This window comes from Prionailurus bengalensis, chromosome E2, assembly GCF_016509475.1.
Source record: "Prionailurus bengalensis isolate Pbe53 chromosome E2, Fcat_Pben_1.1_paternal_pri, whole genome shotgun sequence".
Classification (NCBI taxonomy): Eukaryota; Metazoa; Chordata; class Mammalia; order Carnivora; family Felidae; genus Prionailurus; species Prionailurus bengalensis.
In genome coordinates, this window is record NC_057352.1 from 14,382,682 (window position 1) to 14,410,004 (window position 27,323).

General features: G+C 52.8%; 1 protein-coding gene across 5 annotated transcripts; it reads left to right on the plus strand.

The window, feature by feature from the left end:
• Window positions 1–547: 547 nt before the first annotated feature.
• Window positions 548–26,531, plus strand: NUMBL (NUMB like endocytic adaptor protein). 5 transcript variants are annotated; one of them, XM_043598867.1, is made up of 11 exons: window positions 548–768; window positions 3,981–4,065; window positions 5,527–5,666; window positions 6,646–6,720; window positions 6,809–6,883; window positions 8,082–8,222; window positions 16,690–16,879; window positions 20,859–21,161; window positions 22,400–22,483; window positions 24,087–24,209; window positions 25,101–26,531. In XM_043598867.1, exons 1-11 carry the CDS (start codon window positions 745–747, stop codon window positions 25,730–25,732), a joined length of 1,872 nt encoding a protein of 623 aa, XP_043454802.1. In that variant the 5' UTR covers window positions 548–744; the 3' UTR covers window positions 25,733–26,531. The 5 variants fall into 5 exon arrangements, with proteins under 5 accessions (XP_043454802.1, XP_043454801.1, XP_043454804.1 ...); XM_043598866.1 differs by having other exon boundaries at window positions 549–768; window positions 20,856–21,161; XM_043598870.1 differs by lacking the exon at window positions 548–768 and adding an exon at window positions 929–1,045 and having other exon boundaries at window positions 20,856–21,161.
• Window positions 26,532–27,323: the final 792 nt, after the last annotated feature.

The following is a 27,323-nucleotide window of genomic DNA, read 5'->3' on the forward strand; positions in this document are numbered from 1 at the left end:
GGTGCAGTGGCGGCCAGAACCGCGCCCAGGTCCCAGCCTCGCGCCCCCGCCCCCAAAGCCGAAGGGCTCCCGCACCAGGATGCCGGGGTCTGTTCATTCCCCCTCCCCTTCCTTGCAAAAAGTGCCTCGTCACCGCTCCTGCCCGCCCCCGCTAGGCTGGAAGAACCGTGGGGTTAGCTGGAAGATTTGGGTATGTGGGGCGGCAAAGAGCTTCCCGAAGCAACTCTTTTGAGGACGTGGAACAGAAGGGGACCGGAGGTCAAGGGTCACGGAGGAGAAGAGAGCCCACGCCAGGACGGGCCTGGGGGGAAGGTCTCTGCGAGGCTCACATGCTGCCTCAACCGGGGACTGGCCAATGGGCGTGGCGGGGCGGTGGCCGCGCTGGAGTAGGCGGGGTCATATCTGCGTGTGGGCGTGGTCTGCCGGCCAGGGGGTGGGGCTTGAGCCGGCCAGGCGCCGGGCCGGGGCGGGGTTTTTTTTGCATATCCCGCAGGCGGCGGGCCAATGGGCGGGGCTGGGGCGGGGAGCCGAGGCAGGAGGGGCGCTCCCCCGCCCCCGGAACGGAATCCTCCGGGGAGCGGAGCAGGCTCGCGCGCGTGCATCCCGCACCATCCCCCGGCCCCCGGCCCCGGCCCGCGTCAGACCGCGCTGCCGCCGCCGCCGCCGCCGCCGCCACAGCAGCAGCAGCGCTCGGGGATCCGGGCCCAGCCGGGGCCGCGGGAGGCGGGGGCGCCCGGGCCCTGGATGTCCCGCAGCGCGGCGGCCAGCGTGAGAAGGGCGGGAGAGGGGGGACTCGGGTGGGGGGCGGCGCCGCTGCTGATGTGGCGGAGGGTGGGAGGCGGCCGCGGCGCCCGGATGGAGAGAGGGTGCCAAGACTGGGGAGGGTGGGCCTGGGTGGGGGGTCCAGAACAGGCCCCCACCAAGCCAAAGCTTGAGAGACAGGGGGTCTGGGGCACAGGCCCTCTCTTGCCAAGGCCCTGAAGATAGGGATCTTGGACGTAGACCTGCCCCTCAAAAAAACCAAGGACAGGGGGACAGATTCTAGGTACAACTCCCTGGGCAAGGTTTTGGGGATGGGGTCCAGGACACAACCCCCACATCAAGCCAAGGCCTCCAGGAGGCCATTCCAGACCAGACGCAATCCCTACCCCTCCCTCCCTGAGGTGGTCTCTGAGCACAACAACCCTCTAGGCAAGGTCTTGAGGCTGGGGTCCCTGGGAATGGCTTCCCCACCAAGCCAAGGCCTAGGGGGCATCCCAGGCACAGTCTGTACCCAGGCCTCAGAGACACCCTGGGCACAGCATTCCCCCCCACCAATCCTTGGGCGGCGTCCCAGGAATAGACCCTTCTCAAAACAAGGTCCCTGGGTCTGGGACTCCACCCCCCACCTAGCCTGAATAAAATAGGGAAATTTTAGGCAACCCCCAAAGGCTTGGTCAAGGGTCCCTGGGGCTGCCCAGCTGCCTGGGAGTGGCCCCACCCGCAGACAATGCGCCGCCTCCCCCTCCCGGGTATGGGCCCCCAGGCTTCAGGATTCAGGCTGGGGGTGGGGGGCGGCTCCCCAGGGACCCAGCACAGCCCTGTCTGTCTGCAGCGTCTGCGGTGACGGTGACGGGTGACGGGTGGCTTTGTGTGTGGTACCTGGGGGGAAGGGGGGAAGCAAGCGACGGGAGGTGGCTAAGAGTGTGACCCGGTGTTTGTGTTACTGTGGTGTGTGTGTGTGTGTGTGTGTGTGTGTGTGCGCGCGCACGCGCGTGCTGGAGCTGGTGACTGTGAGGAATCCTGTATGTGTGTCTGCGTGTTGTGCTTGTGGTTGTGTCTCATAGTGTGCACGTTTGTGTCTGTTTGTGACCCCAGCATTTGTGCGACTATGTGTGTTTGACAGCTGCTCCTTGTGCAGAACCCTGTCACTTTTTAGTGTGTGTTTGTGTGTGCATGGTTGTGACTGCGTGGTTGTGTCTGTGATTACATCTTTTGTGACCCTGGGTGTGTGCTTTGGTAGCTATAACTGTGTTGTGACAGTGTGTGTGTTGGGCGTGGGGTTGGGCGAGTTTTGTGTGGCTGACAAGCTGTGGGTGGAGTTGGGACTGTGTACATGGAGTTGTGTCTATGACTCTATGTCCATGTGCCACTCTCCCACTGACTTGTGAGTGTTTGTAGTTGTGTCCGTAACTGACTGTATATGTGGGTCACGCATATGTCTGTGTGACACACAAGTCTCCCTGCAATTCTGGGTGTGTGTCTGCCATTGTACATGAAGTCACGTTGTATGTGGTTGTGTAATGGCACTGTGATTTTACACATGTGTGCTCATGGCCACATCTGTGTAACAAGGGTTGTATAAATGACTCCATCTAGTTCTGTGTGTTGATGCTAAGTGACTCTGTGCATTTATAGGGGTGTGTGTGTGTGTGTGTGTCCCCATGTGCATGCTGGACTGCCTGGGTTTCAGTCTGCATGATTTGGTGACTGGGTGACTGTCCTGACTGTGGACATGGCTCTCTCAGGGACCATGTCTTCTGTGTCAACTCAGCTATAAATGCTGTGCCTGGGTCACTGCATTTCTGAGTTCTCTTTCTTCATCACTGTGTGCTCGTGATGTGTGAAGTAGAAATTGTGTGCTGATGTCTCTATGTGTGAGATGTGTGTCTGTCCACACGGGGCTCTGATTGTATGCGACCACATGCTTATCCCTGTGACTTGTGTGTTCGCTTGAAGAGAGACTGTGCGTTTCTCTGTGATGGGGTGACACGGTGGGACGTGGGGTGACTGTATCGAGACCAGGGTACGTGGCTGGGTAATGTGGACACTGATGCCGTGTGACTTTGCCCACGTGGCCATTTCTGAAATGTGTATGGCTGTGACTCTGAACCGGCAATTGTCTGGCCGTCCCTGAGTGTGGCCATCCTTAGGGACGGTTGTCTCTGGTTACCTGCGTGTCTTGAGTGTGCGTGCCTGTGTCTCTAGAAGGCGTAGGCCATGGCCATCGGTGTCTCTGTGTGTGATTGGGTGTGGAAGACCATCTGTGTAAGTGTGGCTCATACCGTGACCGCATGTGTGCCCCCCTGACAGGGTGTGTGTGACTGTGACAGCACGTGACCAAAACGGTGCGTTGGTGTGACCAATACCAGAGGGGCTGGGTACCCGTGTGCCGCTGTGGGCCTGTAGATGATTAAACCCACGTGGCTGTGACTGGATGTGGCTGTGCGTGGCCAAACGTGTGTCAGGTGTGACAGCACTTGTGCCTGTGTGTGACTTGGGACGAATGGGTGCCCTCTGACTGCCGTGATTCTGTGTGCGTGGGTCTGCAACACGAGTGTCTTGGGCGAGGGCCTGAGGAGTCATGACTGTCGTGGGGAGTGCGCTCCTCTGCCTGGGCCCAGCTCTTTGTATGTGGCTGAGAAGACAGAAGTGACCACGTATTTGGTAGCTGATGGGCCCAGATGTTTGTGGCAGTGCCTCGGCAGGCTGGGGCTGGAGATGCGCGTGGACAACGTCCGTGTCTGTGAACGTGGATCTGTGACCAGATGGTTATTGTGGCTGCGACTGTTTATGTGCATCCGTGTGATGCGGTGTGTGTGGCTGTGGTCGTGCCTGTGTATGACCGCACGTGGAGAGCTGTGACCAGGTGCCTGGGGCGACCGTAGACATGAGTTGCATGCATGCATGTGACCGCATGTTTATGTGTAGACTGGACAGGCGTCTAGAGGTCAAGGCCACTCCCTCCTCACACCGTCCCCTTGCCTCCTGAGACGAGGACATCCCCAACACGTGCCCCCAGAAACACACCTACTCATTCCTAGGCCCTTGCTACCAGGTGGCTGATCTCCTGAGTAACGGTTGCTATGACAACCAGGGCTCTCACCAGGGAGCCTGAGATGGAAGGGGGGGGGTTGGCTGTTGTCCAAAGAGGTGGGGAGGTAGGGGACCGAGCCCCAACCCAAGCCAGTGTCTCACCTTCTCCTCCCTTCCTTGGGCAGGGCGGACCCAAGAGGCCTGAGCAGCGTTTGCCCCCAGCCCCCTGTGGGGCCCTGGGGCCCCCCGAAACCTCCAGGACGGAGCCAGGTGAGTGACCAGCTGGGGCCAGGGCAAGGCTGAGCAAGCAGGTGGGTCAGCCTGGCACAACCAGAGGAACTGTCCCTTTGCTCCCACCGCAAAGGCTGCGGAGGCGCAATCGCACTCATGAGGGGACACCCTCGAATGTCTCCCCCGCACACTCAGTGACCATCAGTCACACCCTCACAAATACCACTCGTGAACACACTCTCACAGACAACAGCCCCACGTTCTCAACCGCTGGACTCTCGGCCAGGGGCAGGGTCTCTTGGACAAGCCTCACAGCTGCACACTGCCACAGGTGACCGCCATCGAAGACCACAGCCACGCCCTCAGGCAGACACACGGCTTGGAAGAGGATGGTCATGGCCACGCCTTTGAAAGACAACGGCTTCATGCTCGCACACATCATCACAGGCACGGTTCCCAGACACACACGGACAACCACTCTCGCACTTAGATCCCCTTCAGCAACAACCTTCAGGGACCTACTCTTCCAGAAAGAACCACACCCTTGGACCCAGACCCCCCCTCACAGATAGCATTTCCGGACACACACTTTCGCAGACAGCCACTGTCAGACCAGTGTCCTTCTGTATGTTCAGCCTTCAGAAATACACGCTCACAGATGATCTCTGCATGCTTAGATCCAGACAACGTTCAGGAATCCACCAGTTATGCGCATACACACACACAGAGTCCCCATCTGCTGGCAGTGTTCTATCCTCCTTGTCCTCTCGGGCTCCTCCTGGGACAGTCCCTATGGCTTATCAGTCAGAGAAGACTGCCTTAGTCAACACAGACTGTCCCTACCTCCGTTGTGGCCACGTCCACTACTGCCCCTTCCCCTGATGGTTACAGGTGCCCCAGGGGCTCCTGCCTTAGACCAGAAACAGTTGTCAGAGGAGTGCATCTCAGAGGCACAGAGATGAGCCCCCAACCTCCACACCCTCGGGTTCTGGACCTCAGTCCCTGGACCTTCTGTGTCCCCCCCACATCGAACCCAGGCCTCCCACATCCCCCACATCGGACCCGTGCAACACCAGCTCTTGTGCCCTCTGACCGTCTCAGCCCCTGACCTCCTACCCCTAAAATCCTGGCCTTGTGACCCCTGAGCCCTATGCCTTCTAACCCCCATGCCCTCCAATGTCTCGACTCCCCATTACTTTGGATCCTCATGCCTCTTGACTGCCACGTTCCCAATCTCCAGACAGCTCAAAGCGGACTCCTGACCCCCATCCCAGACCTCCATGCACCTTTGCCCTATGTTTTTCTTCTGAATCCCCACCACTGACTCTGGCACGCCCCTGCCTTCCCTTGCCCCGCCTTCCAGTGGCCCCTGACCGCTTCCGCTGCATGATCCCTGAGTGCCACGCCCTCTGACCCAGGGACCCCCTGACCCTGTAACCCAGATCCCGTGTTATCTGACCCTCCCTGCCCTTGACCCGCGCCCCTGTCCTGTGTCACCAGAAGGGGCGGGCACCATGAACAAGTTACGGCAGAGCCTGCGGCGGCGGAAACCAGCCTACGTGCCGGAGGCGTCGCGCCCCCACCAGTGGCAGGCGGACGAGGATGCGGTGCGCAAGGGCACTTGCAGCTTCCCAGTCAGGGTGAGTGGGCGGGGCGCGGGCAGGGGCTGTGTGCATGCGGTCCCAGGGCCCCGGGGTGCTGGGCGATGTGGCTGAGGCCCTGGCCCAAATGCGAGAGACAACGCATCCCCAAAGAACCCCACAGCCTGGGCCCTTCAGAGTTGGGATTAAAACCCAACACGCATTCTCTTGTACCAGGAAGGTATTACCTGGGGAGCCAGGGGACATTCTTCCTTGAGTCACCCCATCCTCTGGGAGCTCACAATTTCCAAAAGGCACCGGAAGGCCACAAAAGCCTGTGGTGTTTGCACAGCCCTTTACTGTGAGGTGCTTTTTGGGTTAGACCATCACGACTCTTCAAAATGCACACTGCGCTTCCGTGAGGGAGACAGCAGGATTCAGGTTCAACTCCCAACTTAGTCCCTTGCCTGGCTGGGTGACGACACCCGATTGTCGTAAACCCTCCGTTTTCTTTTCCCTTCCCCTGGAAGCAGGCATGGAGTGGGTGGGAGTGTGGGGGGGGGGTCCATTTGGAAGTGTGAGAAACGCTAGGAAGAAAGCCAATAAAGGTTGTGTCACTAACCTGCAGCTGTGGGCACTCGAGCTTGATGTCATCGGGAAAATGCTGGGAAATAGAGCCATCCCCCCAACGGGGTAAGGAGGCTGGGGTGAGCGCGCCCCAGCGCCCATGGGTCGTTGGCAGGCCGGTGCTGAGGCCCGGAGACGCAGACTCTGGCCCCTAGAAGGACGGGAAGTAACATGTTAGGGCCAGGAATAGAGGCAAGATGGGAGTCAGAACTCCTCGCCAGCCTCAGTGTCCTCATCTGTGTATCTGGGATGGGAACAGAGGACCCACCTCGCAGAGTGGCGGCACCGTGAGTGAGTTAATATGTGTGATGGGCTAGGGGACATTGGGTGACACGTGGCAGCTGCTCGGGAAACACTAGGCGGTATTGATTACTGTGCTGCTTTCCTGTCCTCCCGTCTCCTCCCCACCAAGTACCTGGGCCACGTGGAGGTGGAGGAGTCCCGGGGGATGCACGTGTGTGAAGACGCTGTGAAGAAGCTGAAGGCGGTGAGTGAGGGCTGGGCCGGGAGGGGGCAGGGCCGCACCGGAAGAGGCAGCCCTGACCAGGCCCTCTCTCCTCCTCCCCCACCCCCAGATGGGCCGGAAGTCCGTGAAGTCCGTCCTTTGGGTGTCAGCCGATGGGCTCCGAGTGGTGGATGACAAGACCAAGGTAGGAGGCTCGTTGGGGGTGGGAGTGGGCCCCAGTGGGCCCCAGTGGGCCCCCTCTCCTCACCCTGCTTGAACCGGGGCTCAGCACACCTTCCCACCCACCCCCATGATGTCCCTCCCTCCCGGACCTTCTAGGCCATGTGCTCCTGCAGCATCTTGGCACTCCTCATGGTCGTAATTCAGGACCGAGTCCTACCGTTACCTGTGAGCTGGCGCAGGTAGTGGGTGTGGAGCAGCCGCCTTTGCTCGCATCCCTGCTCACCCACATATCTGCGGGGTGACCCAGAGTGTGAGGTTCAACCCCTCCGTGCTTCAGTTGCCTCATCTGTAAAATGTGGATAAACATGGCCCCTACCCTTACGTGAGAAGGTGTATGCGCGCCGTGTAACTGTCCCTGAGGCAGCATATGTGCTCAGATCAGTGGATGTTAGCTGTTCCGTGTTTATTGTCCGTGTTCCCAGCCAGACGGGAGCATCCCGGATCTGAGCATCTGTTTGCTCACCATCGACTTCCCTGCACAGAGACTGCCCAAGGAGGCGGCAGCACAGGGCAAGAGTCAGGTTACCAACTGAACGGGATGGACACCTTTGCACATGCAGTTCCTTTACCCTGAAAGACTGTTCCCTGCCTTTTTGCCTGGTTAATACTTCCTCCAGGGGCGCCTGGGCGGCTCAGTTGGTTAAGTGTCCGACTTCGGCTCAGGTCATGATCTTGCAGTTCGTGGGTTCGAGCCCTGCGTTGGGCTCTGTGCTGACAGCTCAGAGCCTGGAGCCTGATTTGGATTCTGTGTCTCCCTCTCTCTCTGCCCCTCTCCCGCTTGTGCTCTGTCTGTCTGTCTGTCTCTCTCTCTCTCTCTCTCAAAAATAAATAAAACATTAAAAAAAAAATACTTCCTCCAGGAAGCTTTGCCTGGTTCCTCACCACGCTGTGTCAGGCACCCGCTCCTGACCGCCACAGGTCCCTGCACCTCCCCCACCCCGGCCCTGGCCCCTCGCCTGTGCCTCTGTCTGGTGATGGGCCTGATTCCAACACTAAGCCGGGAGCCCCGTGCATGCGAGCAGGGCCCACTGCTGTTTCAATGGGTGCAGGGTCCCCACCCCGTGCGGAACAGGACAGAGAGCAGTCGCTAAGGGGAGTGCTGAATGAGTACATGAAAGATAGTTCAAGTTCCTCTCCTGGTTTCCCTGGCCACCTTCCAGGACCTGCTGGTAGACCAGACCATCGAAAAGGTCTCCTTTTGTGCCCCTGACCGCAACCTGGACAAGGCTTTCTCCTACATCTGCCGTGACGGTACCACCCGCCGATGGATCTGCCACTGTTTCCTGGCACTCAAGGACTCTGTGAGTATCACCGGAGGAAGGATCACCGGGAGGAAGCCAGGCTGAGTCTTGTCTCCCTGGAGTCGGGCCAGTCACTCTCCCCTCCCCTCCTATCCCCTCCCCTCCCCTCTCCTCTCCATTCTCCTCTCCCACAGCTCCTAACTTAGAGGATTATGGGGAAGCTTGTGTGGGTTAATACCAAGTATTTGGAGTGATGGCCGGACATCAGAAGCGCTCGGGGAAACATTAGTTATCGTCCTCCTCATTATCAGTGGTTCTTCATGTTTCTCTTACTTTGCTTTTTTACGAGGGTCATATGCATATAGTAACATGCATAGGTGGTCCCGGCACAGCTCCGTAAAATTCTGGCTTATGTAAAAACCCCACCCAGGTCAAGTTGTAGAGCGTTTCCTGCCCCCAGCAGGCTCCCCCTGGCCCTTCTCAAAGATACCCCCCCAGGTCCTCCTGCTTCTTTCAGCCTTGATTCATTGTGTTTGCAGTTCTTTACATTTGAGGGGGTGAAGGCCCCCTCTGAGAATCTGATGAAAGCCACAAATGGACTGTCTTCTGTGATACAGTCTCACAGGGTTCTGAGGCTCTGACAGAAAACCCCCAGCTGTCAGTCATTTCAGTGAGATAGAAGTTTGTTCTTGTTTCATGTGAAAGACATCCAGAGGCAGGCAGTGCAGGATTGGTGTGCTTCTCTCCGCTCATCAAGGGCTGTGGCCTCCCCTCCATGATCCAAAATGGGTGCACATGCTCCAGCCTTCACATCTTCATTCCAGCCACATGAGGGAGGGAGGCATGAAGAGGGGCACGCCCTCTCCTTTTGGGGAGCCACGGAACAATTACATCCCGTTGGACATCCCTGGCTGCAAAAAAAAAAAAAAAAATGGTGGAAAATATAGTCTTTATTCTGTCCTGTTCCCTGGACCCTGACCTCAGACCCCACCCAACTTGGTAGGAAGGCAGTCTCAGCTGCGTACATTAGCCAGTCTTCAGTGGCTGGCAACAGAAACTTATCTGGCTAACGTAAATCCAGAATAGTGTGATAGGAGGCATCTCACAGAATCGAAGGACAGTCAGAGCATTAAGCATCAGAAAGGTCAGGGAGCTGGGCAGCCTGGGGACAGAACGTCAGGGGACAGTTCCTTTCACTGCATTGCTGCAGAAATGAATCCAGCCTCCCAGTGTCGTGGGTTAAAATTCCAACAAGAGGGCATGGGATTGGCCTGGCAATGGGTCACTGCCTACCCCTTGGTCAGGGGAGGCTGGAGCACACAGCCTGACATACCCAGTGTTGAGGGGGAGCTCCCCAAAGGGAATCCAGGGTGCTGTTATCAAAAGCAAGAGGAATGGATACCGGGCAAGTAAAACGACATGCATCCCTCTCAGATTCTAACAGTATCCCCCACAAGGATTCCTTCGTATTTCAGAAATCCCCACTCCAGGAGCTCTGAACCCCCAAAACTAGTTAGTACCCCCAACTTCCTCACTCGTACGCACAACTCCAGATCTCAGAACTGGGGGAGAAAGATAAATTTGAGCATGTCAGGATTGATTAGTCAGTACTGATTATGGCTGGCTGGGGGGCTTGCATGGAGATACGAGAAGCCCAGAGCCCATAGCAACTGCTGTTTCTGGGGCATAGTGTACCAGTTGTAGCAGTTATCTGTGGCTGCGTAACAAATTGCCCCAATGTTTAGCGGCAATCATTTATTATCTCTCGGGGGTTTTGTAGGTCAGGAATTTGGACAAGGCTCAGCTGGGTGGGTCCAGAGTCGGTCATGGCTGTTACAGTCTGGAGCTGTAACACCAGGAGACTGGCCGGACATCTCCCATTCTTCATGTAGTCTCAGGACCTCTCCAGAAGGTCTCTCCAATCCTGGAGGCTTCGGGAGGGCTGACTTCTTACACGGTGGCTCAGGGCTCCCAAGTGAGTTAAAGGAGAGAGAGAGCGAGAGCCCAAGCTCGCGCCAGGAGGAAGTGCTGTCGCCTGTGTGGACTTAGTCCTGGAGACCACGCGGCATTGCTTCTGTGATATTCTGTTTGTCCAGGCAGTCACAGAGGTCTTCCCAGGCTAAGGGAGAGAACACAGACTCCACCTCTGATAGGGGAATGACATAATTCTGGAAGAGCGTGTGGTTGCCAGAAACTTGTTGTGGCTATTTTTGGAAAACACACTGCCATGTGGTTAGTGTGGATTCAGTGTCACCCCACCTAGCTGTGGGACGTCGGGCACAAGTGGCTTCCCTCTCTGGGACTCAGTTTCCCCCTCCATAAAACGGAGATAATAGCAGTGGCTGCTGACAGGTGTGTTGGTGAAGCCTGTATATTATGGTCACACACAGAAAGTGTTAAATAGGGTCCCGTAACAAATGTTCAGTAACTAGGAGCGGTTGCTTTCATGTGACAAGTCCTTGGGGCACCTGGGGCGGGTCAGTCAGTTAGGTGTTTCGGCTCAGGCCATGATCTCACAGTTCGTGAGTTCCAGCCTCGTGTCAGGCTCAGTGCTGACGGTGCAGAGCCTGCTTGGGATTCTCTCTCTCTCCTCTCTGCCCCTCTCCTGCTTGTGTACTCACTCTCATTCCGTCTCTCTCTCTCTCTCTCTCTCTCTCTCTCTCTCTCAAAATAAATAAATAAACTTAGGGCGCCTGGGTGGCGCAGTCGGTTAAGCGTCCGACTTCAGCCAGGTCACGATCTCGCGCTCCGTGAGTTCGAGCCCCGCGTCAGGCTCTGGGCTGACGGCTCAGAGCCTGGAGCCTGTTTCCGATTCTGTGTCTCCCTCTCTCTCTGCCCCTCCCCCGTTCATGCTCTGTCTCTCTCTGTCCCAAAAATAAACGTTGAAAAAAAAATTTAAAAAATAAATAAATAAATAAACTTAAAAAAGAGAAAAGACAAGTACTTGAGGGTGAGAATCCAAGCAAGAAAAGAGCGTGACCTTGTCTGCAATTGCTTTCCACTCGTGAGCCTCAGATTTTAAGCATTAAGCAATAGGACTCCCAGGATTCCTCAAGGTGATGCTTTATTTTTTGAGGTGCAGTTCACATAAAATCCATCATTTTAGGGGCGCCTGGGTGGTTAAGCACCCTACCTCGGCTCAGGTCATGATCTCACGGTTCGTGGGTTTTTTAATTCTTCCTTTTAAAGCATACAGTTCAGGGCGCCTGGGTGGCTCAGTCGGTTAAGCGTCTGACTTCAGCTCAGGTCACGATCTCGCAGTCCGTGGGTTCGAGCCCCGCATCGGGCTCTGGGCTAATGGCTCAGAGCCTGGAGCCTGTTTCCGATTCTGTGTCTCCCTCTCTCTCTGCCCCTCCCCCGTTCATGCTCTGTCTCTCTCTGTCTCAAAAATAAACATTAAAAAAAAATTAAAGCATACAGTTCAATGGCATTAGTATACATGCAATACGGTTCACTAATCATCTCTAGTTTCCAGTGTTCTCATCACTCTTTTTTTTTTAATATTTATTTATTTTTATTATTTATTTATTTATTTATTTATTTATTTATTTTTGCAAGAGAAAGCAGGGAGGGGCAGAGAGAAAAGGAGATAGAATCCAAAGCAGGCTCCATGCTGTCAGCACAGAGCCTGATCCATGAGATCATGACTGAGCCAAAATCAAGAGTTGGATGCCTAACCAACTGAGCCACCCAGGCGCCCCCATCACTCCTTTTTTTTTTAATGTTTTTATTTATTTTTGAGGCAAAGAGAGACAGAGCATGAGTAGGGGAGGGGCAGAAAGAGAGGGAGACACAGAATCCGAAGCAGGCTCCAGGCTCTGAGCTGTCAGCACAGAGCCCGACGCGGGGCTCGAACTCACAGACTGTGAGATCATGACCTAAGCTGAAGTCAGATGCTTAACCGACTGAGCCACCCAGGTGCCCCTTATCACTCCTTTTTTTTTAATGTTTATTTACTTATTTTGAGAGAGAGAACAAGCTGGAGAGGGGCAGAGAGAGAGAGGGAGAGAGAGAACCCCAAGCAGGCTTTGCGCTGTCAGCATGGAGCCCAATGTGGGGCTCGAACCCACAAACCATGAGGTCATGACCTGAGCTGACATCAAGAGTCGGACCGTTAGCCGACCAAGCCTCCCAGGCACCCTTACCATCACTCCTAAAAGGGACCTTATACCCATTAAGCAGTCACTCTCTGTTCCCCACACCCACCTCCCCAAGCCTGGTAACCGCTAGTCTGCTCTCTGTCTCTGTGGAGTTACCTCTTCTAGATAGTTCATGCAGATTGAATCATACAGCCTGCGGTCTTTTGTGACTGGCTTCTTTCACTTAGCAGAATGTTTTCAGGCTTCATCTGTGTTGTAGCGTGTGTCAGTACTTCCTTTTTCATGGCTGAATAGTATTCCATTGCATGGCTCTATTACAAGTTGTTTTCTCTGTTCATCCATTGATGGATGTTTAGGTTGCTTCTGCCTTTTAGATATCATGAATAATGCTACTGTGGACATTGCTGTGCAAGCATTTGTTTGAATAGCTGTTTTTAATTTGGGGGGGGGGGTCTGTACTTAGAAGCTAGATTGCTAGATCATATAGTAGAGCTACGTCTAACTTTTTGAGGAATTGCCAAATTGTTTTCCGCACCATTTTACATCCCCACCAAGCAATGTACAACGGTTCCAATTTCTCCACATCCTAGCCAACACTTACTTTTTTCCTTTTTTTTTTTTTAATTACAGCCACCCTAAGTAGGTGTGAAGCGGTATCCCATTGTGGTTTCGATTTGCATTTCCCTGCTGACTAATGATGTTGAGACTCTTTTTATGTGTTCATTGGCCACTTGTTTCTGTTCTTTGGAGAAATGTCTATTCTAATCCTTTGTCCATTTTGTTTGTTTGTTTGTTTGTTTATGTTTTTAACGTTTATTTATTTTTGAGACAGAGGGAGACAGAGCATGAACGGGGGAGGGTCAGAGAGAGGGAGACACAGAATCCGAAACAGGCTCCAGGCTCTGAGCTGTCAGCACAGAGCCCAACGCGGGGCTGGAACTCATGGACCACCGCGAGATCATGACCTGAGCCGAAGTCGGAGGCTTAACCGACTGAGCCACCCAGGCGCCCCCTTTATCCATTTTTTTCAACTGTTTGTCTTTTTATTGTTGCGTTGTAAGAAATTTATATATTCTGGATAGTAGATTCTTATCAGTTCTATGATTTGCAAAAATTTTCCTCCATTCTGTGGGTTGTCTTTTTACTTTCTTGGTAGTGTCCTTTAATGTACAAATTGTTTTTAATTTTTTTTTTTTTTGAGAGAGAGAGAGAGGGTGCAAGTGAGCTAGGGGCAGAGAGAGAGAGAGAGAGAGAGAGAGAGAGAGAGAATCCTAGGAGGGGCAGGGGAAGGCGGGAGAGAGAGAGAGAAGCAGGGTTCACCCAAATTGGGGCTCAAACTCATGCACTGTGATATTATGACCTGAACCGAAGTCAGATGCTTAACACTGAGCCATCCAGGCACCCTAAATTGTTTTTAATTTTTATGAATTCAGCATATCTATTTTTTCTTTTGTTGTTTGTGTGTTTGGTGTCATAAGAATCCATTGCCAAATCTAAGGTCATGAAGATTTACTCCATGTTTTATTCTAAGACTTTTATAGTTTTAGCTATTACATTTAGGCCTTTGATCTATTTTGAGTCAATTTTTGTAAACAGTGTGAGGTAGGGGTCCAGCTTAATTTTTTTTCCCTGTGAATATCCATTTGTCTCAACACCATTTGCTAATAGGACTATTCTTCCTCCTTTGAATAGTCTTGGTACCCTCACTGAAAATCATTTGACCATAAATGTGTGGGTCGATATCTGGGCTCTCAATTCTATTTCATTGATGTGTATGTTTATCCTTATGGCGGTATCACATTATTTTGATTACTGTAGCTTTGGAGTACTGTTTTAAATCAGGAAGTGTGAATGCTTGGGGCACCTGGGTAGCTCAGTCGGTTAAGCGTCAACTTCAGCTCGGGTCATGATCTCGCCGTCCGTGAGTTCGGGCCCTGCACTGGGCTTTGTGCTGACAGCTCAGAGCCTGGAGCCTGTTTCGGATTCTGTGTCTCCCTCTCTTTCTGCCCCTCCCCCGCTCACGTTCTCTCTGTCTCTGAAAAATGAATAAACCTTAAAAAAAATTTTTTTTTAAAAACTTATAAAATTCTTCAAAAAAAAGTGTAAATTCTTTTATTTTGTTCTTTTTCAAAATTCCTTTGGCTGCAATTCTGGGTCCTTTGCAATTCCATATGAATTTTAAGATCAGCTTTGCTGTTTCTGCAAGAGCAGCTTTTCTTATTTCTTCAAGAGTCTGTTGGGATTTTGACGGGATTGCATTGAATGTACAGACCACTTTGGAAATACTGCTATGTTAACAATAGTAAGTTTCCAAATCCATGAACATGGGATGTATTTCCATTCATTTAGGTCTTCTTTAATTTCTTTTAGTAATGTTTGGTAGTTTTCAGCACACATGTCTTTCACTTCCTTGGTTAAATTTATTCCTAACCATCTTACTGTTTTAGACGCTGTTGTAAATGGGATTGTTGTAGCTTCATTTCTGGGTTGTTCACTGCTGGCGTATATAGATATAACTGATTTTTGTGTATTGACCTTATATCCTGCAACTTTGCCAAATTCATTTATTACCACTGATAGTTCCTTTGTGGATTCTTTAGGATTTTCTATATATAAGATATGTCATCTGCAAATAGAGATGACGTTGCTTCTCCCTTTCCAATTTGGATGCCTTTATTTCTTTTTCTTGTTTAATTACTCTGGCTAGAACTTCCAGTACAGCATTGAAAAGAAGTGATGAAAATGGGCATCCTCATCTTGTTCCTATTCTTATGGAAAAGCTTTCACTCTCTTACCATTGAGTATGATGTTAGCTGTGAGTTTTTCATGAAAATCCTTTATCAGATTGAGGAAGTGCCCTTCTATTCCAAGTTTGTTGAACTTTGTTTTATCATGAAAGGATGTTAGATTTTGTCAAATGCTTTTTCCCCATTAATGGAGATGATCATGTGGCTTTTTTCCCTCTTTCTGTTAATGTGTATTGCATTCACTGGTTTCATAGGTTGAATCAACCTTGCATTCCTGGGATAAATCTCACTTGACCTTGGTGCACAACCTCTTTACTCTGCTGAGGAGTTCAGCATGCTAGTATTTTGTTGAGAACTTCTATTCCCAAGTTTATCTTTAAAAGGTGGCTGAGGGGCGCCTGGGTGGCTCAGTCGGTTGGGCGGCCGACTTCGGCTCAGGTCATGATCTCGCGGTCCGTGAGTTTGAGCCCCGCGTCGGGCTCTGTGAGCTCTCTCAGCTCAGAGCCTGGAGCCTGCTTCCGATTCTGTGTCTCCCTCTCTCTGCCCCTCCCCCATTCATGCTCTGTCTCTCTCTGTCTCAAAAATAAATAAACGTTAAAAAAATTAAAAATAAATAAATAAATAAATAAATAAAAGGTGGCTGAGCATCTTGGTTAGGAAACAGAAGCTAGGTTGATCTCATGAGAATCCCAACCCTGCCACTCACTTATAACGGGTGTGTTGACTAAGGCTCAGTTTCTTCATCTGTAAAACAGGCTCATAAGCACGTCCATCTCCTGGCATGATTGTGAAGGTTCCAACAAAGGGTGGACAGATTTAAAGTGACACCTATGTGGTGTTTCCCTGTGCTAGGCTCTCGTGCCGGCTTCCGGTGCTATGTGCCTCCTTGCATATATTAGCTCATGTAATTCTTGCAACAACCCTGTTAAGTGGGTGCTGTTAGGGCCCACATTTTGCAGACAGGGAGGCTTAGGCACTGAAAGGTAGAGTGGTGTTCTTGAGACCACGCAGTTGGAAAGTAGGAAGCCAGAATCAGTGTGGCCTTGGAGCCTCTTAAATATGTACTCAAGAAATGGGCTGTTTTTGTTTTGTTTCATTTTTTAAGAATTTAACTTTTTTTTTTTTTAAGTTTATTTATTTATTTATTTATTTTGAGGGAGACGAAGAGAGCACAAGCAGGGGAGGGGCAGAGAGAGAGAGAGGGAAAGAGAGAGAGAATCCCAAACAAGCTCCACACCACCAGTACAGAGCCCGACATGGGGCTCGAACTCGCGAAACTGAGATTGTGACATAAGTGGAAACCAAGAGTCGGACGCTCAACCGTCTGAGCCACCCAGGCGCCCCCACCCCAGGTCATTCTCTTTTGAAGTAAAATTGCCACCCCCACCCCCCAAAGAACGGCCACTCTTTGACTTTCTTTTCACGGTAGGTGAGTTTTGCTGGTTCTCGAACTTCGCGTAAATGGAGCGGTACGGCACTGCTCTCTTGTTTCTGGCTTCTTTCCGTCAGAGCTGTCATTTGTTTCCGTCCCGGCGCAGACGCACACTGAGGCCCCGGGCTGGCTGGGGTGGGGGCGCTTGTCCAGGATCACCCGACACCCAGCCGCGGGGAACCCAGGGCGTCTGGCGTCCGGCCTGCACAGCACAGCGTCTCTAAGCCCGCGCGGATCTCCACCCACAGGGCGAGAGGCTGAGCCACGCGGTGGGCTGTGCCTTCGCCGCCTGCCTGGAGCGGAAACAGCGGCGGGAGAAGGAATGCGGGGTGACGGCCGCCTTCGATGCCAGCCGCACCAGCTTCGCCCGCGAGGGCTCCTTCCGCCTGTCGGGCGGCGGGCGGCCCGCTGAGCGAGAGGCCCCCGAGAAAAAGAAAGGTGGGTGCTGCGCAGAGGGCAGGGCTGGGCACAGAGTGGGCCCCGGGGGTGGGGGGGGGGGGGATGGGGGCTGGGGATCCGGTGTCGCTGCGGAGAGCTGCAGAGGTACGGGGACTCTGCAGTTTACAAAGCAGAGCACCAACCACAAAGTTTGGTTCCAGTTTATAAAGCTCACTTGGGTTTAAGGAGTTCTTTGGGCAGTGTGCTGCAGGCCACAAATCACAGCAGAGCTCCCGGCGCTTCATTATGAGGCATTTCAAACTGTGTATCCGGGCCGGCTAATGGGTTGTGAAGTCAGCTTTGGTGGATTGTGGCTTGCGCTGAAAAAATAAATAAATAAATAAATAAATAAATAAAAAAGAATTAGCTGAATGTAGTAAGGGTAAGTGTAGTTGAATGATACTATTATCTCAGCATATATATTTGCGCGCGCGTGTGTGTGTGTGTGTGTGTAACAGGTTACCGTGCAAAAGGTATTTCTTGTTCTGGGTTGCCATCAAAAGGGTTTAAAAAAATATCTGGTAAGGGGCACCTGGGTGGCTCAGCTGGTTACGTCGGACTTCAGCTCAGGTCGTGATATCTCAGCCTGTGAGTTGGAGCTCCGCGTCCGGCTCTGTGCTGACAGCTCAGAGCCTAGAGCCTGCTTCAGAGTCTGTATCTCCCTCTCTCTTGGTCCCTCCCCTACTCATGCTCTGTCTCTCTCTCCCTCTCAAAAATAAACACACACACACACACACACACACAAAGAAAAAAGAAAAAAACCTGGTAAACTCTAACATTGTACCTAAGTGGCAAATACTTAGTAAGTTCTCAAACTGTGTTCTTTTTTTTTTAATTAATTAATTTTTTTTGACAGAGCACGAATGTGCCCACCTGCATGTTGGGGCGGAGGGGAAGAGGGGCAGGTGGAGAGGAAGAGAGAGAATCTTAAGCAGGCTCCACACCCAACCCAGAACCCGATGGGGAGCTTGAGCTCATGAATGTGAGATCATGGCCTGAATCGAAATCAAGAGTCAGATGCCTAACTGACTGAACTGCCAGGTGCCCCTGAAACAGTGTGGTTTTTTTTTTAAATATAAACATACTGTGTTCTGAGTCACAGTGTAATTTTAAGTTTATGTATTTATTTTGAGAGAGAGAGAGCTGTAGAGGAGAGTAGAGTAGGGGCAGAGAGAGAGGGAGAGAGAATCCCAAGCAGGCCTCATGCCGTCAAGCACAAAGCCTGACATGGGGCTCCACAAACTGTGGAGATCATGACCTGAGCTGAAACCAAGAGTCAGTCTGTCATTTAACTGACTGAGCCACCCAGGTGCCCCCACCCCCAGTTTTGTGTGTGTGTGTGTGTATTCTAGTTTTTTTAATTTTTGGAAAACACTGCTTAGAATTCATAAAGAACTGGGGCACCTGGGTGGCTCAGTTGGTTAGGCATTCAACTCCTGATTTCGGCTCAGGTCATGATCTCAAGTCTGTGAGAATGAGCCCCTCGTTGGGCTCCATGCTGATCATGGAGCCTGCTTAAGATCCTCTCTCTTTCTCTCTCTCTCTCTAAAAAAAAAAAAAAAAAAAAGAATTTACGAAGAACTTACCATGGGGAACTGACCCAGATTAAAGGAGACTAAAGAGATTTGACAAGTAGTAATAAACACAAGGTATGGTGACCCTGAACGCTGAACTGGATTTTGGATTACCTGTGTCTATAAGGGACATGAAGTTTTTTAATTTTTTTTAACGTTTATTTATTTTTGAGAGAGAGAAGAAACAGAGACAATGCAAGAGGGGCAGAGAGAGAGAGAGAGAGAGGGAGACACAGAACTCAAAGCAGGCTCCAGGTTCCAAGCTGTCAGCACAGAGCTTCATATGGGGCTCGAACTCATGAACCGTGAGATCATGACCTGAACTGAAGTCGGATGCTTAACCAACTGAGCCACCCAGGTGCCCCCAAAATTAAAATATTTTTAACTAAAATAATAATAATAATAAAATATTTCTAACTAAAGAACTAGGAAAACAGAACTTTTTATTACTTAGAATATTAGAGTGTACAAAGTATGTTTCTTTTTTTTTTAATGTTTATTTATTTTGAGAGAGAGAGAACGAGCAAGGGAGCAGGGGAGGGGCAGAGAGAGAGGGAGAGACAGTCCCAAGCAGGCTCCATGCTGACAGCCTGGGGCTCAGTCCCACAAACGGTGAGATCATGACCTGAGCTGAAATCAAAGAGTCGGAGGCTTAACCAACTGAGCCACATGGGTGTCCCCAGAGTATGTTTCTGTTTATAAATAACATGACCATTTACAAACCTCTTGACAATTTACAAAGCTCTTCACAGCTTTAAAAATATTTTACAGTTTACATCATCTATTTTTTTTAATATTTATTTTTGAGAGAGAGACAGAGACAGAGAGCAAGCCAGGGAGGGGCAGAGAGAGAGACACACACAGAATCCAAAGCAGGTCCAGCCTCGGAGCTGTCCGCACAGAGACTGACATGGGCTCAAACTCACGAACTGTGAGATCACAACCTGAGCTGAAGTCCAATGCTTAACCGACTGAGCCACCCGGGTGCCCCTTCATCATCTATTTGAATTTGTAAAGTATTTTACCATTCACAAAGCAGATACAAAATGAAGTTAACAGAGGGCCTGGTCCAGTATATGATGTTTTATATTGTTTACAAATGAACGCACTGGGTACACAGTCCTTCACGGTTTACAGGTATTTCTTTACTGTTTCTAGAGGCTATTGGAATTTACAAAACATGTCATTCGCTTTAGGGTTTGCAAGCGGTTTTACTGTTTCCAAAGGATGTTATAGTTTCCAGGTACTTTGCATTATAGAAAGCACTTTACAGCTTGCACAGCAAAATGAGAGTTTACGAAGTATGGTATGATTTGCTGAACACATCGCCCAGCATTTTGCTGTAGATGCGCCGATTTACAGTCTCAAGGCACCTCGCTTGCCCTTTGACAAAGAGCTCTTTCCAATTTAGGAGTTGCGAACCAGTGCACTTTCCATAGTGTTGTTTACCAAGCTTTTGTCAGATTCCAAAGCACTGAACATTCGCTGCCTCAACTGACCCTCTCAGGAGGCCTCAGGAGGGCAGTATTAGGGGTGGTTACCCCAGGTTTAGTCGGGGAAACTGGGGCTCGAAAGGGAGGGGGCTTCCTGAGATCCCCCAGTAAGGTGGGGACAGAGGTGATTTCCTGGTTCCAACCTGTCCCACGTGGTTCAAGCTGCCCCCAGCCAGGCCTGGGTGAGAGCCTCACCACTTCCACCTGGAAGATGGGAGGAGCAGTGCTGGGTGACCTCCCTACCTCTCTGGGCCTGAGTTTAGTCTCCGATTTGGGCTGCAGCTCGGGTGAGGCCCTGATTGGAGGATGGGTGTATATTTGTGTTTTGACAGGGCTTGGGGGGGAGGGTCCCTGCCTCTGAAGATCCCACCTTGTACTACGTGGGGAGACCAGGTACCCCCAGAGGACAGAGGGCAGTCCCAGAGTGGAGGGGATGGAACAAGCTGGGTCCAGAACAGTAGGTAGCAACGGGTGGGAGGGGCGAAATAGTTGAGGTGGGAAGAATGGTAGGAAACAGAACAGACAGAATGACAGGAAGACAGCGTGATGTGGAGAGAGCAGGCCAGAGGGAGAGACAGGTTAGGGCACTTGTCTGGGACACCGACTCTGGGGTTAGACAGAAGGTCTCAGAGAGAAAAACAGAAGAAGCCGCAGAGAAAGCCAGATTGGGGGCAGAAACTAGCGACACAGAAGGTTGGGCTGGAGGAGGACTCCCGAGAGCCTCCTGGGGCAGGCGGTATTGGCTTGGTGAAGATGAGAGGCATTTCAGGGCTCTTACCAGCCTGTCGCAAGGAGAGGACACATTGGGTGAGAAAGGCAGCATTGGAGGACGATCAAGGGGGCTGGGTGAGAGAGGAGCAAATGCCCCGGTGGGGTATCTAACCGCCTGTCCCCCCGCCTTGTCTCCAGCAGAGGCAGCAGCGGCCCCATCTGCGGCTCCTGGCCCTGCCCAGCCTGGGCATGTGTCCCCGACGCCGGCCACCACATCCCCTGGGGAGAAGGGTGAGGCGGGCACCCCGGTGGCCGCAGGCACCAGTGCAGCTGCCATCCCCCGACGCCATGCCCCCCTGGAGCAGCTGGTTCGCCAGGGTTCCTTCCGCGGGTTCCCAGCACTCAGCCAGAAGAACTCACCTTTCAAACGGCAGCTGAGCCTACGGCTGAATGAGCTGCCGTCCACCCTGCAGCGCCGCACTGACTTCCAGGTGAAGGGCACAGGTGAGCCCGTGTCTCAGTGGGAAGAACATCAGGATCAATACCATACCACCCTCTGTAGGAGGCAACAGATAGAGAAGAGGTGGATACACCTTGATTGATTAGCACTGTCTGCCACGGGAAAGGAAAGAGGGGTGGAACACGTCATGGTTGATTAGCAGTGTCGGCGACCATCGAGGGGGTTCGGGGGTGGGGTAGTGCAAATATGATCGATTAGCAATGTCTACTGATGGCAGGGAAAAGCAGAAGGATGGCATAAGCCATGATCAATTAGTAATGTTTGCTCTAGGTACGGAACCGAGAGGTACCTCACACATGCATGCATCGTGATTGATTAGCAAAGCCTGCCATGGGTTCCGGGGAGAGGAAAGCTGCCTAGACACCCCTTTTTGCTCAGGAGGAGACTGAGACTCCATAGGCTAGTGCTCCCTCCAAGCATTTGGCCAGAGAGACATGAGATCTGACTAGGTGAAGGATACAGGCTCAGAGTAAGGGAGGATTGTGATGGGTTAACGGCGTCCGCCCAGGGCAGGGAGAATAGAATGATGGCATATGTCATGATCTCCTTACAGTGCCTGCCATGAGCAAGAAAAAGGAGCGAGGCGATACACCGTATGATTGATTAGTGAAGGTTGCCATGGATAAGGGAGAAGAGAGAGCAGAAGTTCTGTTGTGCCCAAGGAGAGGTTCCCAGAATTTGGCCAGTGGAGACATGAGGTGAAGGGCACACGCGAGCACGGGGATCAGGGGTCACGGAGCATAGTGATGGATTTGTGATGTCGCTGGTCGGCAGAGGATCAGGCAGAAGCAGCACCCCCATCTTCCAGGGACAGTGCTGAGGGAAGCGGTGACGCGTCATCATCTATTAGCAGTGCCTGCCCTGGGCAGTGATAGGAGAGGCAGTATAGCTGTTCTGTTTTTCTTGGAAGGAAGATGGAGTTACAAGGACCCAGCATTTGGCCAGTAGAGCCATGAGGTTTGGCCAGGTGAGGGGGACGGTGAGCAAAGAGTTGAGTGGGAAAAACGCATCGTGCTTGATTACTAATGTCTGCCATGGGCCAGGAATAGGAGAGAGGTGGCATGTGTCATGTTCTCAAAGCAACGTCTGCCACGAGAGAGGGGGAAGAGAGGTGGCCTGGTACCATGTTCTGCCCCAGGGAGGTGGGCAGGCGGGCTGCCTCTCCTCCCAGCTGTTGGTGAAGTCACGTGGTCTGGCCCGCTTTCCTGCTTCCATATGCCAGATCGGAGACACCCACCCCTCGTGGCCTCGGGGACTGGCGTGGGAGGCGTTGATCTGCGTCCAGAAGGCTGGGCTGCTCGCAAAGGTGACTGCTGAGCAGATGCCAGTGCCTGCCGAGACTGACGCACACGCGCTCCGTGTCCCGCCGTGTCCCTCGGCCTTCACACAGCCTCGCGTTTGCTGTCCTCATGCACCCTGCCATGACGCACCCCCCAGGCCTGTCACACACGCTCCCTGAGAGGTGGCAGGCTCCCCAGGCTTCAGGCGGAAGCTTCACGCGCCTGTAGCCAGTCGCACACTTGCTTGGATGTGACCTGCCACCTGGAATTTTCAGATTCACACATGTCACTCTGCCGCAGGTGCCACACACAGAAGTCACACGCTTAATGTGACTCAAAAGTCACACCCCCTCTTGGGTGTCGCAGAACCAGATGTTTCCATTAACACACACTTAGGCACGTGTCCAGATACCCCACGCAGATTGGCGCACACTCACAAACCACACACCCGGATTCGCACAGACGTGGAAGTCGCACCTGCAGATTCACGCACGCTTGCAAACACATTCATACGTCACACGCAGCTGCCTGGAGTGGCTCACGCTTGGGAATCACAGGACGCCACGCGCCTGGATCTCGGTCACACTTAGATGCCAGGCCCTCAGAAGCTGCACACCTATTTGGACTACAGTCATCATAGACTTGACCTAGAAACCACGCACCCTCCCACCTGGGCACGCCCCTGTCACACCTGCTAAGTCCTCCAGCCCATTTCTTTCTGATGCTCAGTGGGGCATCGCATGTGCTCCCTTGGAGACGACCGCTTGCTGAGATGTCACAGGCTCTTGTCCCACCACACTGGTGTTTCTCTTGTCTATTTGGATGGCACTTTTTTTCATCCCAAGCTCTCATGAGGCCACCACACCTGTTCAGTGTCCCCTGTCTTGCTGGCACAGGTGCATCTCTAGCTTCATGATGTGTGTAATAGGCCAGGCCAGGTGTGGTGGACAGGGCCCCCCCCCTTCTCCACCCAAAGGAGGACGAATGATCCCCAGCCACCGCACAACAGTGTGGCCAACGCTCATCCTGACTCATCAGAGCTCTTGCCATGTATGTGGTCGGATTTATCTTTTAATTAATATATATTGTCGAACATTTAAAATATTTCTCCTGATTTGTAGCTACACACAGATTTTTTTTTAATGTTTATTTTTGAGAGAGAGAGAGAGAGAGAGCACGTGCATGCACATGAGTGGGGGAGGGGGCAGAGAGAGAGGGGGACACAAGATCCAAAGCCTGCTCTGTGCTGACAGCAGAGAGCCCCACACGGGGCTCAAACTCATGAACCACAACAAGATCGTGAACTGAGCCGAGGTCGGATGCTCAACGGACTGAACCACCCAGGTGCCCCACTATACACAGATCATGATGTCCTCCCTGGTTTGGGACCCCAGCCACCAAAATGTCACGTACCGCTTGGCTGTCGTACCACTCAGATGTCACGCACACACAAGCACAGAGTTAGCACTTTCATGGCCCCGGCCATGGGTTACTGCAGAGTAGACCCGCGACCTACACACCTTGTGAGGGAAAGGACCCCAGGTGGCGAGAGAGGGCCACCTAAGGGCACAGGGTCAAGGGTAGGGCCTGGGCCTCTTCTCTGACCTCCACCCTTCCCTGACTTCCCAGTGCCTGAGATGGAGCCCCCTGGAGCCAGTGACAGTGACGGCATCAATGCTCTGTGCACACAGATCAGCTCGTCTTTCGCCAGTGCTGGAGCACCCGCACCCGGGCCACCACCAGCCTCAGCAGGTAAACTCTGCCCCTCCCTGCAGTGCCCCCCTGCAGTGCCCCCCTGCAGCCCCCTGCTCCACTCAGGGAGTACCTCAGACACTCCAGGAACCTTGGAATCCCACGGGCTTAGAACCACAGATCATCTAAAGGCTATGGGACCGTCCTGGCACCGTGGCATCAGTTTAGAGCCTTGGATCATCTTAGAATCACAGCGTCTTCTCAGAGCCATGGGCTCATCCTAGAACCATGAGATAACGTTAGAATCATGGGGGGCCACTTCAAACCACGGGATCAATTTTAAACTTTCCTGTCCTAGAACCATAAAATTGAGAAACCTACAGCCTCAGAATCACAGGATATTAGAATGTCCAGTTCTGGAACCATGAAACCTTGGAACCACCTTAGAGCCATGAGCTTGTTCTAGAACCATGGAAGCACTTTCAACTGCACTATCAATTTAGATCTCTAGAATCTTAGAAAACAAGCTTAAAACCATTGAACCTCACTCACTAGGTGAGACCTGCACACTTTGAGAACGATCCGTGCAGTCTTTAAATCTTAGCCTCCTAAAACAATACATTGTCAAAGTACCAGAATGAACGGTGGTATTAAAAATATTTAATAATAGGTTTGGCACTGACCAATCAGAAGGGAAGCTGGGCTGGTGCCTGTCAGTCTTGCCTGTGCTTTCCCATCTTAGGGCCTTAGAATCTCAGCACTGTACTTTCTTAGCACTTCAGAACCATGCCCTGGTCCAGGATGGTTAAGCCACTTGCCCCAAAGTCAACACAGCTAGTGAGGAGCAGAACTCGATTCAAGGCACGCAGCCTGGCTGCAGACTCTGATCGCCAGGCTCGGGTTCTCTTGGCTGCCGCCCATGCCCCTCAACTACCCCTCTCCTCCCTCTAGGGACTTCTGCCTGGGGTGAGGCCTCCGTGCCCCCTGCAGCGGCCTTCCAGCCCGGGCACAAGCGAACCCCTTCGGAGGCCGAGAGGTGGCTAGAGGAGGTGTCCCAGGTGGCCAAAGCTCAGCAGCAGCAGCAGCAGCAGCAGCAGCAAGCGGCCTCAGTGCCCCCTGTGGCCCCTGCCCTGCAGCCCTTTCCCGCCCCCGTGGGGCCCTTCGACGCTACACCTGCACAGGTGGCCGTGTTCCTGCCGCCCCCACACATGCAGCCCCCTTTTGTGCCCGCCTACCCGGGCCTGGGCTACCCGCCCATGCCCCGGGTGCCCGTGGTGGGCATCACACCCTCACAGATGGTGGCCAATGCCTTCTGCTCAGCCGCCCAGCTCCAGCCCCAGCCAGCCACCCTGCTCGGGAAAGCCGGGGCCTTCCCACCCCCCGCCATGCCCACTGCCCCGGGGGGCCAGGTCCGCCCACGCCCCAATGGGGCACCCTGGCCCCCAGAGCCAGCACCTGCCCCGGCCCCCGAATTGGACCCCTTTGAGGCTCAGTGGGCAGCGTTAGAAGGCAAACCTGCTGTAGAGAAGCCTTCCAACCCCTTCTCGGGCGACCTGCAGAAGACTTTCGAGATTGAACTGTAGCCCGAGCTGCCCTGCCCACCCCAGCATCTCCAGGTGCCCACACCTGGGAATGGAGGCCCAACCTCTCCCTAGTCCCGCTCCCTGGGGCTACGCCCCACCCCCCAACACCCCTTCTAACCGCCCCCCCCACCGAACCACCCCCCACAACCACTACAGAACCGACATTGTAACGCCCAGGTTGTGACAGGATGGGATTCAGGGACGAACCAGCCTGGCTAAGGGACCCATTTCACTGCCAGACTTAGGCTGGTGGTGCCCTTCCCCCCTTCCCCCAAACCCCAGACACAGCGGGATGGCCACCGTCCCACTGAGTGCCCTCGGTTCAAGCTACATCTCCCAGTTTCTGTTGTTGACCTTCGACCTTTCAGTGTTGGGTGGGATGGAAAAGGGAGGCCCACTTAGGGGCTCTTCTGGACCCCACAGGAGTGCCCACCCCAAGTCTGGCCGTCCCCTTCCAGACACAGCACAAGCAAAGGGCTTCCCTCTGCCCACCTGCTGCGTTCACTGCCAATGCTGTGCTCACCCCTATCACCCCTCTCCCCCACTCGGGGGCCCACATCCTCCTTGGGCCAAGGTCTCGTGGGGGCAGGGGCCAAGGTGGGGGCCCAGGAGTTGGGGTGGGGGGAAGAGGAAGGAGATGCTCAGTTACCTCACGTCAGTGCCCGCTGGGGAAGGGCCCGGGAAGAAGGGGGGGTGCCTGGCGGGTACTTTTCTATCTTTTATTTCCAGATTTTTTTGTATCTAAACTCACAGATTTGTATTATACAAGGACAGCCAATAAAGGAAGACTATAATGGTGCCCCTCGGACAGCAGGGTGTGTCCAGGGGGGATGGTGTGGTGACAGAGCCTTTCCTCCTGAGTCATCTCAAAAGCAAGAAAAAAAGGGGGGGGGGTGTCCCTGCACAGTAACCTCGGAGCCATAACATGGTCGCAGGGAATGCTGACCCGGCATGTGAGAGGTGAGTATTAAAGGGGACCCAAAATTAATCACCCCAATTTCTAACTCTTACAGATTTTGAACCAAGGAATTTAAAACATTGTATTTGGCTGGGAATAAGTTCAGTATTGAAATTTTAAATAACCAGGTTTGGAATCCTGTATCTTTAAGCTGGAAAATTCTTGTTTGGTCGATTGCATTTTCCATAACTTAGGCCAAAGTGTCATCTGACATGGCAACATGTTGTTTTTAAGTCCCTACATTGTTTCTTGGGTCCCTTGATACAATCTACAAGTTACATACTTTAAAATATGCAATGTATAAATTATATGCTTAATTATTTATAGCTCTTGAAAATGAGGTGATTGATTTTGTGAAACCCAAGATTATATCCCCAGCTGATGGATTGGGAAATTTCAGTCACTTGCCCAAGGCCACACATCTGATTTGTGGGGGAGCTGGGATTCAAACCCAGCTCCTAGCCAACCTCAAGGCCAATCATTAAACCACCAGGCTGCAAGGGAATAAGCTTAGAGTCTGCCCTCTGGAGTTTACAGCCCATAAGCCAGATGTGGACCCTGGACTAGGGGACCTGTGCCAGACAGCTCTACCAGGGTGCCCAGGGATCCCGAGGGAGGGAGCACAGGACTCTA

Bases quoted from the DNA above. Each gene is read 5' to 3' on its own strand.
- NUMBL (XM_043598866.1), top strand. From the start codon at position 745: ATGTCCCGCAGCGCGGCGGCCAGC. The intron at 16,880-20,855 runs GTGGGTGCTGCG...CCTTGTCTCCAG, and splicing joins GGCCCCCGAGAAAAAGAAAG to CAGAGGCAGCAGCGGCCCCA. The intron at 24,210-25,100 runs GTAAACTCTGCC...TCCTCCCTCTAG, and splicing joins GCCACCACCAGCCTCAGCAG to GGACTTCTGCCTGGGGTGAG.